The sequence below is a fragment of the Sceloporus undulatus genome, chromosome 4, assembly GCF_019175285.1.
Source record: "Sceloporus undulatus isolate JIND9_A2432 ecotype Alabama chromosome 4, SceUnd_v1.1, whole genome shotgun sequence".
NCBI lineage: Eukaryota > Metazoa > Chordata > Lepidosauria > Squamata > Phrynosomatidae > Sceloporus > Sceloporus undulatus.
In genome coordinates, this window is record NC_056525.1 from 57,364,232 (window position 1) to 57,382,822 (window position 18,591).

Below are 18,591 nucleotides of genomic sequence, written 5' to 3' on the forward strand. Positions count from 1 at the left end.
TTGTGAACTTTAAAAATCTTGTAGATAATAATCTATTTCTGTAAAGTATGTGAGGAAATGACGGATTCTAGGGTATTGGTATTATTACAAGCGTGCTCTTTAACTTCACTCTTTCTTTAAATGTCTGTTTTATTTATAAAGTATACCTTCTTCCTATAAACATTACATGGATGAGCAAGAGGTCTGAAACTAGAAAGTGTGGTTATGGCAAATGAGGATTACCCAATCTTAAGCCATGTTTACAAACACCAAGATATAATTTCATTTTCGTTAACAGCTAGTCACTCTTTCTCCTACAGCCTCTAAACGTTTTATTGAAGTCTAAGAAAATAACCATGGAAAAGACTGAAATATTCTGTGAAATTCATACCATGTTCTACCGGTGCAAAGCTGCAAAGTTCTCAATATTATTTGACCTGACATTTTTCATGCTATTGGAAGAAGAAAAAAGTTATCTTGACATATATATATTGTCTGTCCCGGGGCAAAACAACGCAAAAGACTGTCTTGCATTGACTTTCTAAGTTAACACACAGGAAGTAACCAATTCTGAAACGAATTTTTTCCCCTTTATACCTTGTTCCTCCCTGCTGCTTTGAAAAAGACTTTTGTTTGAGAATACAGCAACAAGCCTGTTAAACAGTGTTTACTGCTAAACTGGAAGTGTTTTCAAGAAGAATCTGCAACTCTACCCTTCAAACTCTTCTTTGCATGTCTGACATACATCTGGGTGGAAAATAAACTCCATCCATTCTGAAGACTCCTATCGCTTCACATTTTCACTGGCTCCTCTGGTAGTTCTGTGTCTTGGTCAACCTATTGTTTATTTGAAACCCAGTACCTTTTTAACACACTTTTCTGGCTTATGCTAGAAATCTCTACCTGTGATGGATGTTTTCGTTATATAATGTAATGGACAAAAACTTAGTGGGTGTAAGCCCAGGTTGTATATGGGAGAATGTTGTAAGACCCATTTGAAGTTTAAATGTATGTGTGTTCCCATTGGAAAAATAAGAGGAAATTACATCTCTGTACCACCTTATCAAGCCTACATTCACCAGTATTTCTGTCAAAATACCTGCCTGGACTAGCGAAGTAGTTCTGTAACCCTTTTCCAGTTTGGTTTGGTGTCTGTCTCTCTTCTAGAGTACTTTAAAATGGGATCCCTTTTGATCCCAATGACAATTCTAGTGCACTATGCACTATGTCCACAGGACGTTGAAAGTACTGCACAGTACCCAAACACTCAAACCAGGAAACATATATTCACTTGAGCTGGAATATTGTTCTCTACTGGCTATCACCCTGCTATTAATTTTCCTTAAAAAGAAAAAGATTTGTGGGTATATTTTTGTCCCAGCCATTGTTTGTACTTTAAAAAAAACAACACCACACATCCTCATTACAAAAGCTCCACAGCCTCCTGGTTATTTCTGGCATAATCAAGGTGCTGGTTATGATGTAAAGAGCAGTATTGGCTTGGGTCCAAGATATGAACCTACCCAATCAATGAGCTTTGAGGGAGAGCCTCTCTCATTTCCACTACTTTTAAAGGCACATTTGGTGGAACGTGGGAGGCGTCTCCATCTGCTCTTAGATGCTCCTTCCAAGGAGGCTAAGTTGGCTCTCTCCTGTTATGTTTCTGCAGTCAAGTGAAAGCTTTTCTATTCAGCATATGTTTGTAAACTCATTGTATTACTTAATGGGTTCTATGTTTTAGTGTTACATTTAATATTGTTTTAAGCATAACTTTCTGCTTCAGCTTTATGTGTTTTTTATTTGTATCTCTTTTTTTCTGTAATTGGCTTTGATTCCCACTTTGGGAAATTAAAGTGGAACAGAAATGACTGACTGATTGACTGAAACATTATTATGTATGCTAAGTGACTGAAATTTGGGACCCTGTTTACAATTCTTCGGTGACAATGGAAGAAAAATGTCTCCATTGTAAAATTCCCATAACAAAAATGTTGACATGGGTGTGTCCTAAAATGTCCCATCTGTTTGGGTGAGGGTTTAAACTATGGACAACACACCCTTGCACATTCAGAAACTAATGTTAAAAAAAGTCCTACAAAACGTTCAAGCTATGTTCTGACAGGTCATACATGAGAGGAAACGTTGGCACAGTTACACTGTACATTGACCTCAATCTCTACACCCTGGAAGTCCCAAGATGTCTGTTCGAAGTTGTATTTTAGGCTAGACTCTACAATCCAACTCAGGGCCAAAAACCAAAAAGAAAAAGAAAAAAGTATATCTCAAATTAAAAAATTACCGGATGTGTAAGTGTTGTAGTTAGATTTAACAGATCATACGAAGTTTCGCTTACTCTCAGACGTTCTACGAAGAAACAGCCTCAATTATCTAATTGCAGCAAACTGACATTTCAGTGCAATACTGAATATAAGCTCCCACCAATGCATTAATGTGACTGCTGGAAAAAAGTGTCAAAGGACATAAACCTTTACAATGTCAAATGATATAAGGTCTAATTTAGACCCACCCCTGGGGTACTGAACATAGTTCAAAGCAGCCATCTCTTACCTTCTTTCACATGGGTGTCATATAAAATGCAAATTCTACTCTTTTTCTTGTTCTTTGCATCCCCCTTTCACACACCCACACCACACACACAAATGCTCATTCTCCTACCTATTTTATGAAACAGGGAACTTAGGGTTTTAAGCTAAAGCTAGAAAGTCTTATTGGTATTTTATAGCCTAATATGTCTTAATCAAGGGGGCTACTTTATATATCAGGCTCTTACAATCCCTATTCATTTATCCTAGGTGCAAATAATGGCATAACAAAGGTAGACATTTCTTGATGTAGATGTTTGATTGTCGTATGCCATTCACTGTGTGCCAACTGATACTTATAGCTAGTGAAGTAAAGAACCTTGTATAAATAAAATTGTACTTGCTCATTTTGATATAGGATTATTCTCTTCGTCAGTCTAACAACAATACTTGGAGATTCCAATAAGTAAGCATTTGTTCAGGAAAGAGCATCCATTGCCTCTGAAGGGATCACATTTCCCACCTACATTTTCCTAATAATTCATCTTCGAAGCCAGACCTTATAATCTGATGTGGCTTTTGAAGTATTGAGTGCTTGTCTAAAAGAATAATAATAAAAAAACCCTCAATCTATTCCTAGAACAGACCCAACAACTGTTTTCACCAAGATTTACACAATATGCAGTAAATTTTAAAAGTAGCAAGGGAATAAACACTTACAAATATTGTGATATCTATTTTTAATGACCAGTTACAGAGTGGGGGGGATGAAGAAGCTTATTTACTGCTCTTCCAATCCATTTTTTGTTCCTGTCGTTATTTCCTAATTACTTATATTTCAATGAGCTAAAGGCATATATATGGCTTGCTTTTTCCCATTTTATCCTCTAACAACCGTTGTGAGGTAGATTAATTTGAGACAGAAAACTGGCCCCAAGGTCACCAAATGCATTTTATGGGCACAGTGAGGACGAGAACCTGGAAAACCTTGAATCCCAAATCCAACACTTTGATATTATAGCATAGTGGCTGTTTTTTAAAATCTGAACTTCCACCAATCAGATGTCCGGCAGAGAAAAAGAGTAAGTGGTGGGTGGGTGAGTAAGATGCTTAATGTCTTGAAACAAATAGTCAGAAATGATCCCAGTGTTTTACAAAATCCTATGTGAAGAGTAGTGTTCATACTATACCCAACTACACATGACATCATCATACAGTTGTTGCCGGCTACTTCAGTGACTTGTGCTCTTAACTGGATTGGACACCATTATTGTCCATTTATAGGAGACATTACAAAGATGTATATAGAAAAAATGTGTAGATATGAAGGTGCAGAAATTTTAAACATAAGTGTTACAGTTGCCCCTCCTTATCCACAGCTGAAATCATTAAAAGTATAAATTCCAAATAGCAAACCTTGATTTTCATTTTTATAAGGATATCATTTTGCTTGCCATTATATTTAATAGGACTTGGAGCATCCACGGATTTGTTATCCAGGGGATCCTGGAACCAAACTCAGCGGATAACAGGATCCACTGTATTTGACTAATAGAGCATTATCATTAATTAAGCTATCATTGGGGCAAAACACGAGCCCTTTGCGCCAGCTTGGGGTGAGTGTCAGAGCATGGTGTTTAGCCACCGCACTTTCTGAGGTTGTCCACAAGCCGGCCATCATGCTGCCCGCCTGCCCCACATGGTAGGCAGCTTTGCAGCACTCTGGCGGTGGAGCGTTTATACACACACTGTCCCAGGAGCACCAAACCCCTGCGGTGGGCAGAAAAGCAGGCTTTTTTTGACGCTCAAAAAGCGCGGCATTTTGCTGCTTCTTTTTTGTGCCAGCAAAAAGCTGGGTTGGGGGTATGGTATATGGTTGCCATGCTCCAACCTGGCGTTCAAGGAGGAAGTGGCAAGCTGCTCCTTCAGGGGCCATTTGTTTCAGTCCATTTCAGCTTTTGTATCTTTTCCTCCATCTAAACCTGCACACGAGTTCAGTTTATGAACTGACAATAAAGAACTTTTCCAGGTTGTGTGGGTTAGAGGTCGTCTATTTTTGTTCACATACAAGTTCTAAAATAAGATACAATTATCTAATGGAGCAGGGGAGGAAACAGAATAGGACAAGACAAACAAAGTAAATAGCCACTGATCCTGTAGTGGAATTCATGTCTCATTATTAAATATAGTCACATTTTCATAGCTTGTTAGCTAAAGTGTGTGTGAGAAACAATACAGTTTTCTGTCTCCAGCATTGTGTTATTTGCCCCAGTGTTTCCCAAGTGTATTAAAAATCAGGTCTCTTACTGTGAAATAGAACTGTTCTGTCTCTGCTGATTGGCCGTCTCTTGCAATGCTTGGCTTGCTCATGAAGTTTCAGAGACTGTTGATTTTTACAGACTCCATGGAATTGCCTACTGGAAGCCGTCAGAGACATCAAATCCTCAATGTAACAATATCCTGCATAGTCTGTAGTGTGGCTTCCATTGTCTTCTCACCTGGCAGATAAAAAACAAGGGCAGGAGTGAAAAACTGGGGGAGGAGGGAGAGAACCAAGATATACACTGTACCATGTCAATTGTCAATTCATGTTCTGCCTAGCTGACAGTGTTGGCAGTGTCCAAACACAACAAATTATAGCGTTTGGGGTTTTTTCGGACTATGTGGCCATTTTCTAGAGAGTTCATAAAATATGAAATAATTAGTTGTGAAATCGAAGGCTTTCATGGCCAGCATCCATAGTTTGCTGTGGTTTTTTTGGATGTGGTCATAAACTCTTCTAGAACATGGCCACATATCCGAAAACCAAAAAAACTATTGATGCTGGCCTAAATGCCTTTGACTTCCAACTAATTATGTTCTATTTTACGAAGGTGCGGGGGGAGACTGAGGCTCGTACTAGGACTACACTAACCTGGGAATAAGTCTCACTGAACTGAGGGCCAAGTGACATGTTATGCTGTAGCTTCCCAAAATGAATGTTGGCCTGTTACAGACCGCCAAAATAAGCTGCTTTGAGTCACAGTGGAGGTATGGTGTGTTTCAGATGCATGCATCCTAAGAGTCCAGAAGTCACACCAAGCCACACACCAGCCCTAAGGACTGCGATTGGTGGCTTTGGTGCGGCTCTTTAGGACGCATGCATCATTGAAACACCATACCTCCACTGTGACTCAAAGCAGCTTTATTTTGGCTGTCTGTAACAGGCCGTTGAACCCACTGTCTGATGCACTGCTTCTTTGGGTGAAAAAAATGTGTGCTGAAATTTGAAGGGGGTAGGTGTTTGACCTTTGTCAGTAGCCTTTCTGTTGAAACTTCCACCAGCCCATTTTCCATCTCTCTCGCTATTGTAGACCCATTTTTACCTCACAGACAGGAAATGGAGGGAATATACCTTTACTGAATCCACCTAGTCTAGTATTGTCAACTCTGACCAGCAGTGTCCCTCCAAGGTTTCAGGCAGAGTTCTTTCGCAGCCTTGCCTGGAAATCCTTGATATTACCCCGACAGCATCCTGTTCAAGTACTAACCAGCCATGACCTGCTTAGCTTCCATGACCTGCTTAGCTTCCAGTCTAAAGCTGGTGACACTGAACTGTACTGGCACTTTTATACATACTGTATATACTTATGTATAAGTTTAGAAATTTCAGCAAAATAATTGATCCAAAAAACCCTCAGTTGACATATCCACGGATCAATGTAAATAATCTGAATACCTTTAACTCTTATTAAAAGAAGAAGAAGAACCATCCCATTCTCTGAGTGGAATGGCGAAAGGAGAGTCCATCCTGAGAGTACTTAAAAGAAGCATTTAACCCCTTTAGTCTTTCTGTCATTTTGCCACTTCTGACCTTTTTAAATATCTGGGTGGGAAAATAGCAGTGGTGGCAACTCTTTGGCACTTCCCCTCAAAGTAGAGCCAAGAGGAATTGGGCTTGAAGGATTTGAATAAGATATTTCTGTACGTTTGTCAGCTTTTCTGAGTTAAAATCAGGCAAATTTATCACACTGAAATTAAAGGATATAATTATAATTAATGTAGCCACCATTTTCTTTGTTTTGCCTTTTCATCCTTTTTGATATGTGTGCATTTTCTTAGTCCCACTTGTGTTAGGTCACCTCTCCCACACACTACATAGTCACTATTTAGTGTAGTTCCCTCCTCATCCATCCAGCCTTTAGGATGAACACAGTTATGCCTGCTGAAATTTTGTATGTTCTTTGGTATCACCTTCTTCCTTTACATCCTTTGTTACATGCCCCTAGGTTTTCCCCTTGAATTATTCATGGGTCATTTCAAAATCCATAACTGTGGTCCCAAAACCTGCCCTTACCTTATACATGAGGTTGACTTGCAATTGAGAATATACAATATATAAAAAGCAATTAAGGGCCACACAACTAAACGTTTTTAAGCCATTCCTTGGCTGTACACCTACCACATTACACAGAAAGCTGCCCTTTAAACGGAAAAGCAGGTTGGGAGTACAGCAAAGCCCAGGATCACACACTAGATTCTCCAGTACAAAGACCAATGTGGACAATGAATCCACCCTTTAAATGCACATCCCAGAGGCACAAAGGTGATCCTATGGTTTTATGCTAGTGCAATTTTGTACAAGCATGTCAAGGTAGGAAGAGAGCAACATATTCTGGCCAGTCACCAGGCGTGACAATTTAGCCAATGCCAGATGAGACTGCTGGAGCATATGACATAGTGGAACCCTAATGTTCACAGACAGAGTAAGAGTCTGTTATTTTTCTCCCTGAAAAACTCCCCGTGGTATTTTGGACTACTGGAATTGTTTTAGTTTGAGTAAATCTTGCCTTGTGATTGGTTTCCCTTCCAGTCACCAAAGTCAGAAACTACTTGAAGTCACACAGCAACAACAAATATTGAGCTATTGTAATATATACAATATATATATTGCATATATATCAATAAAACTAACCCTAAGAAAGAAACATTGTACTGGTGGGTGCTAAACATACCTGCAAACCCTTAATTTCTGTTAACGTACCACAACCACCTCTAGGAAGGTATTAGAACTTTTCCTCTTCTAATATGGAATGACCTCTGCTTTACAAATATCCTGCTATTTGGGGGCTGTTATTATAAGTCAGCTTTCATACCAAGCAATACCTATTTCACATTAACCAGAGTAATTCTGAAGAACATAGCTGTGTTGTATCTCTCAAGACCTCTGAAAATAACAAACCGGTACTCCATTACATTACATAGAAACTATGCCTTTTCAATTAATGTTAAAGCCTAAACTGAAACAAATTCTAGAGATGTAATAAAACGATTAAATATGCTCACAATGTGATAGTTCATATTAAAATGTTACTGTTTTCAGTGCAGCTACACAAAAAGGATGGACATTTATAAAATAACAAAAATTTCTGTATGAAGATACTGATTACTACTTTCATGTTCTCAGTTACCATTTTCCCCAGTTTGTTGTGCAGATCATGAAACAAACAAATGAGACAATGGGGAAAAAAACCAAGATTTTTTTCAAAGAAGATACTATCACAGAAATTGCCGAGAGGCATAGAGTTTGTGAACTTACCTCTTCATTTTCAATCTTCAGAGTGGATAGCCTAGACTGCAGCTGCTGACATCTCTGCACCAACTCACTCTGCACAGGTTGCTGGGCACATAGTTGGGAGACCTAACAAAGAAATTGCACTTCTGAAGCAATATGAACATTTGGCTCCACTTCTTCAGTTTTTGTCTGGTCTGGCTTGACCATCTAGATGAGATATGCAGGTGGGACAAGGTTTTGCAAGCAGACTACAAAGTTTGGGCCTGAACAGACAGGCCAAAATAAAGCTGCTTCTGGTCACTTCGGAGGTATGCTGTTTAAATGACACACACATCTTAAGAGGCCGGAAGTTGCGCCAAAGCTGTCTTCCAGTCCTTAGGACTGGAGTGTGGCTTTGGTGCAGCTTCTAGCCTCTTAAGATGCATGTGTCATTTAAATAGCAAACCTCCAAAGTGACCCGAAGCAGCTTTATTTTAGCCTGTCTGTTCGGGCCCTATGTAACTAAAACAAATTCCATAGTTTCAAAAATTAAATGCAAGTAACCTGATAGATTAGTAGAATAATTCTATAAGGTTGAAGGGAAAATAACCTGTGCTCCATTAGAACTAGTACACATAAGTTTCTTTTCTAGGAAATTACTGTCAACAGTTTGGAATATGCAAACTTCAAACCATATCTTAAAATCCAAAGCTGGTAACCACTGTTTCTTAGTTTTGATAGAACAGTGAATCATGGTTAATTACAAGCTTCCTGATTTAATAGTGGTTTGAGCACTGGACTATGGCTCCGGAGACCAAGGTTCAAACTCCCAGACCAACCACAGAAACCACTGAGTGATCCTGAACAAATAACACTCTCAGCCACAGAAGAGGGCAAACACAAACCCTCTCTGAACAAATATTGTCAAGAATACTCCATGACATATAGGTTCATCTTAGAGTTGTCATAGGTTAGAAACTACTTGAGGGCACACAACAACAGCAACAATGCAAAGAAAGGTGCGGTACATACTGCCTGCAAAAGACGGGCTGGGGCTGCCTCTCTTTGCTGCGCAGCGTTACTGTAGCAACCAAATGGTGCAGTACCGCTGCACAGCAAAAAAAAAAAAAATGCTTAGAAGCAGCTCCTGTTTGCTGCACACCTGCAATGCAGCAAAGCGCAATAGGAAAGCACGGTGCCATCACAGCTATTTGGACACTGCACAGCTGCAACGTCACTGACACGTGCGATGTGTGGGTGGGACTGTGCAATCATGGCGGCTCCCACACGTACCTAGGGTTAGGGAGTGGTGGTTGGTGCACAGCGCAAAAGGCCAGTCTGTACCGCGCCAAAGAAACAAAAAGGATGTATGCATCAGTGAGAAGCTAGTTCATATAATTAAACTGAGATATGATTATCCAAATGCAGCCAGTATCTTTATCTGCCACTTTCTGTGCAAACTGAAAATATTAAGTGGAGTGAACAAAAGTTTAAAGAAACAGCCTTGGATACTATACCAAATTTCAGATTCTTATGTTGCCACCCAAGAGTTCTGAATACTATTTGAAAGCATTTTTGAATGTGTGTTTGGGCAAAGTTCAAAGCAACAATATGATGCTATGGAAATGGCTAAAGTCTGTGTGTGTGTGTGTTTGTTTGACTCTCAAATAGATGCACATGTATGTAAGAGTACCTGGATGCACTGAAAACATAAGCACTTCCACATAATCTAGCTAAGGCTGGTCTATATTGATAATTTTCTCCCGTCTGCTCTTTCTATACAGAAAAAAAGACGTTTATGGACAAGGAAGCAGGTCCCATTGTTTCTAACAAATAAAAACCAATCCACACAAAGGTATGGTGGAATAAGTAGGTGAGCAGATCAGCTAGCTATATAAGATGCCTAACATTTCTCCATGATTCTCCTTGCCTCACTATCAGTAATACAATAATAGGGTTATACTATTAAATTGTAAATATGAATTGAAAATGAATGGGACATGCTGAAACTTTTTACAACAAGTCCAACATGCTGAAACGTCATAATATATTGAGTGAACATATACAGAAAGAAAGTAAATGTGACAACTGCTTGACAGTTTGTGTCAAAATTCATTAGTACAAAGCTAATTAATTTTGGACATTTCTCAGATATGCTTTGGATTGTAACATATCCTTAAAATGAGACTTACTAGCAGATGGATTCCATGGTGTAAGCCCAGACCTCTTGAATGAGCCTGCATCACCAAGATATTTTTGCTTCCTAATGAATACCCACTGATTGCTAACTGTAGCAATTTAACATTTACATAGCATTAAAAGTGAACAGACAAAAAAGAAGCCTGGCAAATGAATTAAGTAATAAAATCTTCAAATACTTCAGGTCTGATACTAATTACTTCTAAACAGTAATATGGATCAAAAGAGAAAATGGATCTCTTTAAAGAAAATAATACCATTCTACATGGGAGCCAATGGCACATCAACAACATGTACTTTAATATATTGCAGCTGTGTCCAAAAGCAGAGAGAATTCCATATATAAGAATACTGCAAACAGAACTAATGCAAAGCATCTGTGATACCATCTCTTGGGACTAGGTACACTCATTGAAGGAAACATGCAATAAATACCAGAGAATATGCAATAAAATACAGTACCAAGTTTCAGTTTTATGGTTGGCTATCCAGCAGCCACAATTTTTAACCTTTATAAGATATCTTGTTATACTGTATAGGAAAAGCTCATAGTGAGGTGGGAAATGTATATATAATGAGTTCATCATTCTAAGCTGGCCTCCTAATAATCAGTGATTGGTACTATTTCCAACAGCCTGCTCTAGTCAGGTCTTTTAACTTGTAGCCAAAGACAAAGAGAAAGAGGGAGGGCAAACTAACACGAGCAGCCTAATACAAAAATATGAAGTGGTGGTTTGGGATGTGTGCATAAAGTCTGAAGAAACAGAAGAACAACTGAAGATGTGGGAAGTAACACATTTCTAATCCAGTGGAGGAATCATGTCTCAGGCATGACAGACAACAATTTCTGAGCATCTGATGAATAGCACTCACCATGAGGGAGCTGAATTAGTGTTGCGGAAATGAATTCTTAGAATAGGAGAAAGAGCATACCTTATTATATTAAATATAGGTGCAAACAAAGAAACCAATCCACCCATGACATTTTATCTTTTAAATGGGCTTCAGCTTCAGAGTGCCCAGTTTTAACTTAAAAAAAATCATCCTGGTGGAAACTAAAGTCAAAAAGCCAACAGCTAAGGGCAAAGAAATAATTAAATAGTCCCATGTAGGAACAGTGCTTGTAGTAATGCATTTTCCTAAGAGGTCAATTGTACAGCCAGGTAGAATATGACAAGTTTTGTAGAGTTGTATATTAGGGCTTCCAATATTCATTTTAAACTTCTTTCTTAGGAGAAAGAAGCAAACATACCACTTTTTAAAAAGATACAGATAGTATCAGCTAGTACTAAGATGTATAAAAGTTGCTTTCCTTCCAAACTAATCTATTAAAAATACCAGTGAAACTTAGGATATTTTTCTATACATGAGATTTAGTAACAGCACAAGACTCCACACAATGAATAAATGCATGGATGGCATTGCAAAGCTATATAGGTTAGCCCTGGCCACTGCCATCCTCATCCCACCCCCACCTCACTATGCTATTTATTTATTTATACATACATACATACATACATACATACATAAGGTTTTTATACCCTGCTCCTCAGCCCTAAAGGAACTCAGAGTGGCTAACAGATAGTTATTCAGACAGTTCCCTGCCCTCAGCCTTACAATCTAATCACAACCACTGACTTGATATGCATTGGAAATATGTGCTGATATAAATGTATGTGTGGAAAGTTAATGATGAGAGGTGGGACCCTGCTTGGAGAGAAGAATAAAACTAACCATGTCACCCATATGAGGCTGAAATTCAAACTTCATGGGTGGGCAGAAGACATTGTTGCACATCTCCATGAGGCGCTGTTTGTCACTGTTGGCATCCAAGTTCTCCACAGCATTCTCTATGGCATCCAAGCCCTCATGTTTTGATTGTTCTAGATTCAGCTCTGCTGACAGGAATGTCCTCAGTGCTCTACCAAGGCTGGCATGATATCCTAAGTCACAGCACTGCTGGAAAACAAAAAGCAAGAAATAACTACCTGAAAACACATGAAACAACAGGAAGCCTTCGACTTCACAACAGGAAGAGAAGTTACAAAAGATACAACATGCCATTAGTTTTACACTATTTTTTCCACACTTAGATCTTTGCCTCAAAAGATCCAGTACCCTAATGTGGCAAGAAAAATTATCTTCAGAGTTCAACTGTATTTAGAATACACACTTAAAGTTGTTTAACAGACATGATTTCCCAATGTTTTTATTTATTTGTTTTAAACACATCACACAGTCAATGAGCACTAACTGTTCATAAAACTGAGCAGGTGTTGCAGGAATAACATGGATTTTTCCAAGCTGCTTGTTCTATCTGACAGAACCAATGACAATCATAGTCGGTGAAACCTTACATAAAGAAAAGCATTTTGGACATTCAAGCCACCACTTGAAAGCTTCTTCCAAAATGCACCCAAGGACAATTTTTTTTTCCCTTTCCCCCATCAGTCTTGGAAAAGGTGATCTGTCCACCATTATCTATGCCAAAATAGTGCTGCCTTCCTATATTTGTATGGCCAATGGTCATAGATGATGGGACTATCATCCCAAACATATGGAAGTCATCAGGTTGGGGAACATTGGTGTAACACATTCTCTGTGGAGCTTCCCAGAGAGTACTTTATTTGGAAGAACAAAATGGTACACAACACTATAGCAAGACTTCATTAGGACTGACCATTATGATCACACTATATATCAGTACTAAAAGAGCTTCTACTCTTTGCCAAAGTTTCTGACTTCAGAGTTCTTGTTTTGCCACTGACATCTCGAAATGGAATACCAAACCTGTATTCTCTACAGGATCCCTTTCTTCCACATGAGGCTATCAGCCAATTAATACCCACTTTAAATATTCTTTTCTTAGTGCCCCTGACATCTAAAGTTAGATGTGGATGGCAATAAGGAGCCTTTGCAACAGTGTCATCCTAACTTTGCAACTCTTCCCAGGCATGTTTGCTTGGAAGCATCTTTATCAGTTTTTATATCCTGCCTGATAAGCCCCTCCCAGTGGAACTGGAAATAAAGTATTTGCTTATTAAATCTTGGTTTAACTGCTGTTTTTAATGGCTTGCTCTTATTGGTTTAGCAGCTGCTTTGGTTGCTCATTTTTCTTTATTTCAAAAATGCCTATGGGCTATTTCTGTGAAAGGCATGGGGCAGGAGTGCACAAAATAAAATAAATAAATATGACAAACTGCCCTGTTGAAAAGGGAGAAAGAAAGGTGAAGAAAATACTGTCTTCAGACATTTATACCATAGTCAAACATTTGCTTAAACACTCTGGACTTAGCATACTGTTACTGAAAATTAATGTGCTATCCAAGACAAAGATTATTACTTACGGGAAACAATATCCTGTCATTACTTTTAAAAATGAGTGCAAATATTCAATAAATCCTGAATCCATCCAAAAGCAAGAATATTCCATTTGCTTGATGGATGCCCTATGTATGCCATAAGCTTACATCAATGGGCCATCTTCCTTTAGCACAACTGTTTACGAGGCATAATAGATGGGCAGAAAAAAAAGGGGGGGGGAGTAAGAGGCAGAAGAGAAGGAAAGATTCATCCACTGTCCCCTTTTTTACAAAAAGGATACTGCCATTACTTACTGCAACCTCTGCAGGTAAAAAGCCAAAAGGCTGTGGTGGGAAGTTCTTGGAAAGCACCAGTGGCTGTTGGCTTTACTGGAAAGCCGACAATGAAAGAACAGTGGATTCAATCAAAAACAAAAGCAGCTTGATTAAGACTTTGCAGAGGCTGTTTCCATGGGTAAACCACTAATCCACACAGTTGCAACTTTGCAATCATATTAAAATGCCATGTTTTGCATGGTACAATTAGGGAGAAGCTTCAATGAAAATTATGAGGCACATCAACTGAAACTTTTTTTTAAAAAAAGACTAATATTAAATTGTGTTAATTTGCCATTTAATCTATTGATGTCTCAGACTTATGGATAGATTCCTCAAGGGTATGGTTGCCCATTTGACAAAATATGTTTCAAACACTTGGATTCGCCTTTATAAAGATACCCTGAGAGTGTGTGTGTGTGTGTGTAAGAGAGAGAGAGCCTGCCAGCCTGATTTCATTCATGGAATAAGAAAGTGAAACAATAATTCATATTTTATAAACCTCCTCCATAAGAAATCAGTAAGACTAAATTAAGACAGTGATGTTTTCCATCTTTATAGTAAGTGCTGGAAGCAAACATTTTTCAGTACAGTATGCCTTTCCACCCTAACATTTTAAAATGTCTAAAATATCACTTTTATAAGTGTGTCAGTCTCGCCGGCCTTTTCTGGGTTATATAAATGTTTGATGGAAACGTTCTCCAAGGAAATCAATTTTTTATAAGAATTTAATGATAGCTCATCCAAATTCACTTCTCAGCATGACAGCTGAATAACCCTTTACCTGCCAAGAGATTGGAAACACAAAGCCTGGAAGGACATAGGGCAAATAAACAGTCTGCATTTTAAAATTCAGTGCAGAGGAATATTCCATAGCTGGCCATTGTAAGAAATACTTTCAAAGGCAGGAGACAAAATGTTTATATATGCAGCAGTGGAAGACTTTTCATAAAGCTAAAACAAAAAAGTATTAGGAAGACCTGGGGAAATGGATACTGTTTGTCGGTGGTTCCTCCTTTCTGGTTTGCTTTTTTATTTTCTTACCACTACCAAACAGAAGGATAGCTCAAAAATTAAAGTTCTGCAAATTAAATCTTGTCTGTTACATTTATTTGTCTTCTACAGCAGTCACTCAGCTTCATGGCCTCAGTACCAAATATGTATATAAGGAAATTGGTGACTGGCTTGGTTAATTTAGCAAGGCATCCCTCTGTATCTGTTTTCTGAGCTCGGTGGGAAAGATGGTAATCTGGGTACAGTGGAACTTGCTATGGACAGACCACAATCTGGTGGGAATCAGACTTATAGGTGACCTGTTAAGAAGGTCTACCTCAGGAAGCTACCCCAGTAGCTTTCTAAAAACAGTTGGGTCTTGTTGAAGCCATAGTTCAGGAATAGGGAAATAGCCCAGATGTTGGCGCGTTCACTTCTGAATATTCTCCTATTGAGCAGAACTCTGTTTTCTCAAGTGAACTGCTGTGTGTACGTGTGATAAAATCAGTGGAACAATAGCTAAGATAACACTGGTGGAAAATTCACAATGAATCCAATTAAACATATACAAGAATGTATCTGAATGCCTACTCTATGAAGAATAGCTGAGGGCAATGGGCATGATGAGCCTAAAGAGGGGACTGAGAGGTGACAAGATAGGCATATTTAAATACCTGAGGGGGAGCTGTATAGAGGATGGAGAAAGCTTGTTTTTGGCTGCTTCAGAAACTAAAACATGAAATAATGGATTCAAATTACAAGAAAGGAGCTAAATATTAGGAAGAACCTCCTGGAATGGCCTACCTTAGAAAATAGTGGATTTTCCCCCACTGAAAGTTTGAGTGCCACCTCTAAAAAGTTACGTTAGCACTTGCAAATGAATGGATAAATCTCAGTGTGCCTTCCAACTCTGTAAGTTCATGGAAATGACTTAGATGAAGAAACTGTCACCCTTGTATATGCACAGAGTCATCCAATGGAGCTTTTAAATTTTTTTTTTTTTTGAGTGGTGGTTACATTTTTACTCATGGGAAGATCGCTCCATAGCCCATTGTGACCCATTTTTATGATACACCCCAGATAAAATTGTTTTCATTTGTGCTGACTTAAGAGGTTGGAGAAGAGGCAGAGGAAAGGCCCTTCCTCCATTTCAACTGCCATCACCCTGGCCTCAGTGGGAGAGAAGGGGCAGGCACAACTTCACCATGCCTAGCCCAGAGACAGAAGATGGGCCCTCTCTCCATTCATCTGCCATCGCCATGGCCTCAGAGGGAGAGAAGGGGCAGGCACACCTTCATTACGCCTAGCCTCAGAGGCAGATGAAGGACAATTCCTCCATACCAACTGTCATAACTCTGACCTCAGAGGGAGAGGATAAAAGGCAGTATCTGCTGGACTTAATCCCATTGCCATCTCCTTTGCTTGTGTATTAGACTTAAATCTGGGGGCAAGGAACTGTTTTTTCTTGTTCTTTTTCTTGTAAAGTGCCATGTACAGTAATGGCACTCTATAAATACTGTATATACTCATGCATACCGTATTTTCCGGCGTATAAGATGACTGGGCGTATAAGACGACCTCCAACTTTTTCAATAAAAATACAGTTTAGGATATACTCACTGTATAAGACTACCCCTCTTCCTGAGAAGCCAGCAGTCGGCTGTGCACGGGCGCGCTGGTTTCAAAAGGACTCCGGAGGCCTGAGAAGCTGGCAGCCAGCCGAGCATGTGTGCGCTGGCTTCAAAAGGCCTCTGGAGGCCCCTTAGAAGCCTCTGCGGGGCTGCCGGCTTCACAGGCCTCTGTGCTGGCTTCAAGAGGCCTCCAAAGGCCCCTTAGAAGGCCTCCGGAGGCCTGGAAGGCCAGTTGAGCGCGCCGGGGCGTGGGGCTATTTTGTTGCCGGGCTTAGCCCAGCATATAGGACGACCCCTGACTTTTGACCTAATTTTAGAGGGTCAAAAAGTCATCTTATATGCCGGAAAATATGATAAGTCTAGAAATTTTAGTCTAAAAATTGATACCAAAAAAAAGTCGATTTATCTCAGGTCAATAAATGCTGTACTTTAACTCTTATTTTTAAAAAGGAACCATCTCCTGGTAAAAGGCAAGAGTGTAATCCGTCCTGGAACCACTGATCCACCTGCATTCTCATCCATCCAGCCTTTAGTGTGGACACAAACAATTGTGCCTGCTGGAATTTTCTAAATTCTTTGGCACCTTTTTTTCTTTGCCTTAGATCCTTGGTTACATTTCCCTAAGTTTTACCCTCATCTTTTCCATGGGTCATATCAAAATCAATAATTTTGGCCCTAAAACTTGCCCTTGATAGTCAAGTATATATGGTAAATGATGATGATGAGTCTCGATACAAGTTCAATTATAATGGACATTTTTCAATTTGTACAACCTGTTGATGTCAACACCATCCTAGAAGAATTGAGACATACTGCATGTTCTTGACTCTTGCCCTTCTTAACTTCTAAACTTGACCAGGGGCACAGGGACTGGCTAAAAGAATAATGATCAATGGTTCTTTATAATAAGGTATGAGTTATGCTGGCAAGAGGGGTGAAATATTTAATACAGAGCTAAACCCTATTACATTTTTGGCCAGTCCCCAATATCCTTCTCTTGAACAAGGGGTTTCAGTGTATTATTATAAGACAGAGACTGCTTTGGTAGCCTTATTGGATGATCTATGCAGGGAACTGGGCAAGTGCAATGTGATTATCTTTGTTCTGTCAGACTTTTCTGCAGCTTTCAATATAATCAAGCATGCTTCTGGACTACCTAGCTGGAATAAGATGTGATGGCACCAGTATTTCTTGAAGATAAAAATTTAAGGGGTACATGGGGACTCCTGTCTGATGCTTTGGCCTCTGGCCTATAGTATTTGTCAGGACTACATCCTGTCCTCCATGTTCCTTAACATATATATAAAATTGCTGGGAGAGATTAATTGTAGTTTTGGGGTCCAATGTCAGCCACCCCACACTTATGATAACCATGCCTGTCTCTCCTTTCTATTTAAATCTAAGAAACTAATTCCCATCTAAATCAGTGTTTGGCTGAGGGAGAACAAACAAGACACTAAATGCAGAAAGGACAGAAGGATAAGCAAATGCAGCAGCAACAGACTGGAAAGATGAAGATTATATACTTCAGTCAGAAAGCAGATCAGGGAACAGGGATTCATTCTGTCTCAAACAGAATTATACTATCTCTGAACCCTCTTTTTTATAGTATGTATACTGCATCCTGAACCTGGGCGCCCAGTTTTTAGTGGTGTCCATGAGCACATCTGCATAATTAAACTTAGTGTGCCAATTATATTGATGGAAATGTTAGATTTGGACATTGTGACACATGCCTTAGTGATATCTCAACTGGCTTACTATAACATGCTGTACATGGCAGATGGACTTGGAATGTTTTTTAATGTAGTTTATTGTTTAATTTCTTTTTATGTATTGTTTATGTTTTTATGATTGAGGGAGGGTTGGGATATGGGATTGTTCCTTTGTTTGATTGTAATTTTAACTGTATTATGTTTTATCCTTATACTGTTGGAATCCACTTTCCTTGTGAAAAATTGGAATATAAATAAATTGTATTATTATTATTATTATTATTATTATTATTAAAAAGAGTGCAGAAACATGAGCTGCACTAGAATGCTACAACTAGATTATCAACAAAGCCAGCTGTA

The 18,591-nt window shown here is 39.0% G+C and overlaps 1 protein-coding gene across 1 annotated transcript in view; it reads right to left on the bottom strand.

Moving 5' to 3' along the window:
- SRGAP2 (SLIT-ROBO Rho GTPase activating protein 2) overlaps window positions 1–18,591 on the bottom strand; it is a 266,745-nt gene that overhangs the window by 68,658 nt on the left and 179,496 nt on the right. Inside the window, 3 exon segments of the mRNA XM_042463031.1 lie at window positions 4,830–5,020; window positions 8,097–8,202; window positions 11,989–12,213. Of these exon segments, the coding sequence (XP_042318965.1) occupies window positions 4,830–5,020; window positions 8,097–8,202; window positions 11,989–12,213 (522 nt within the window).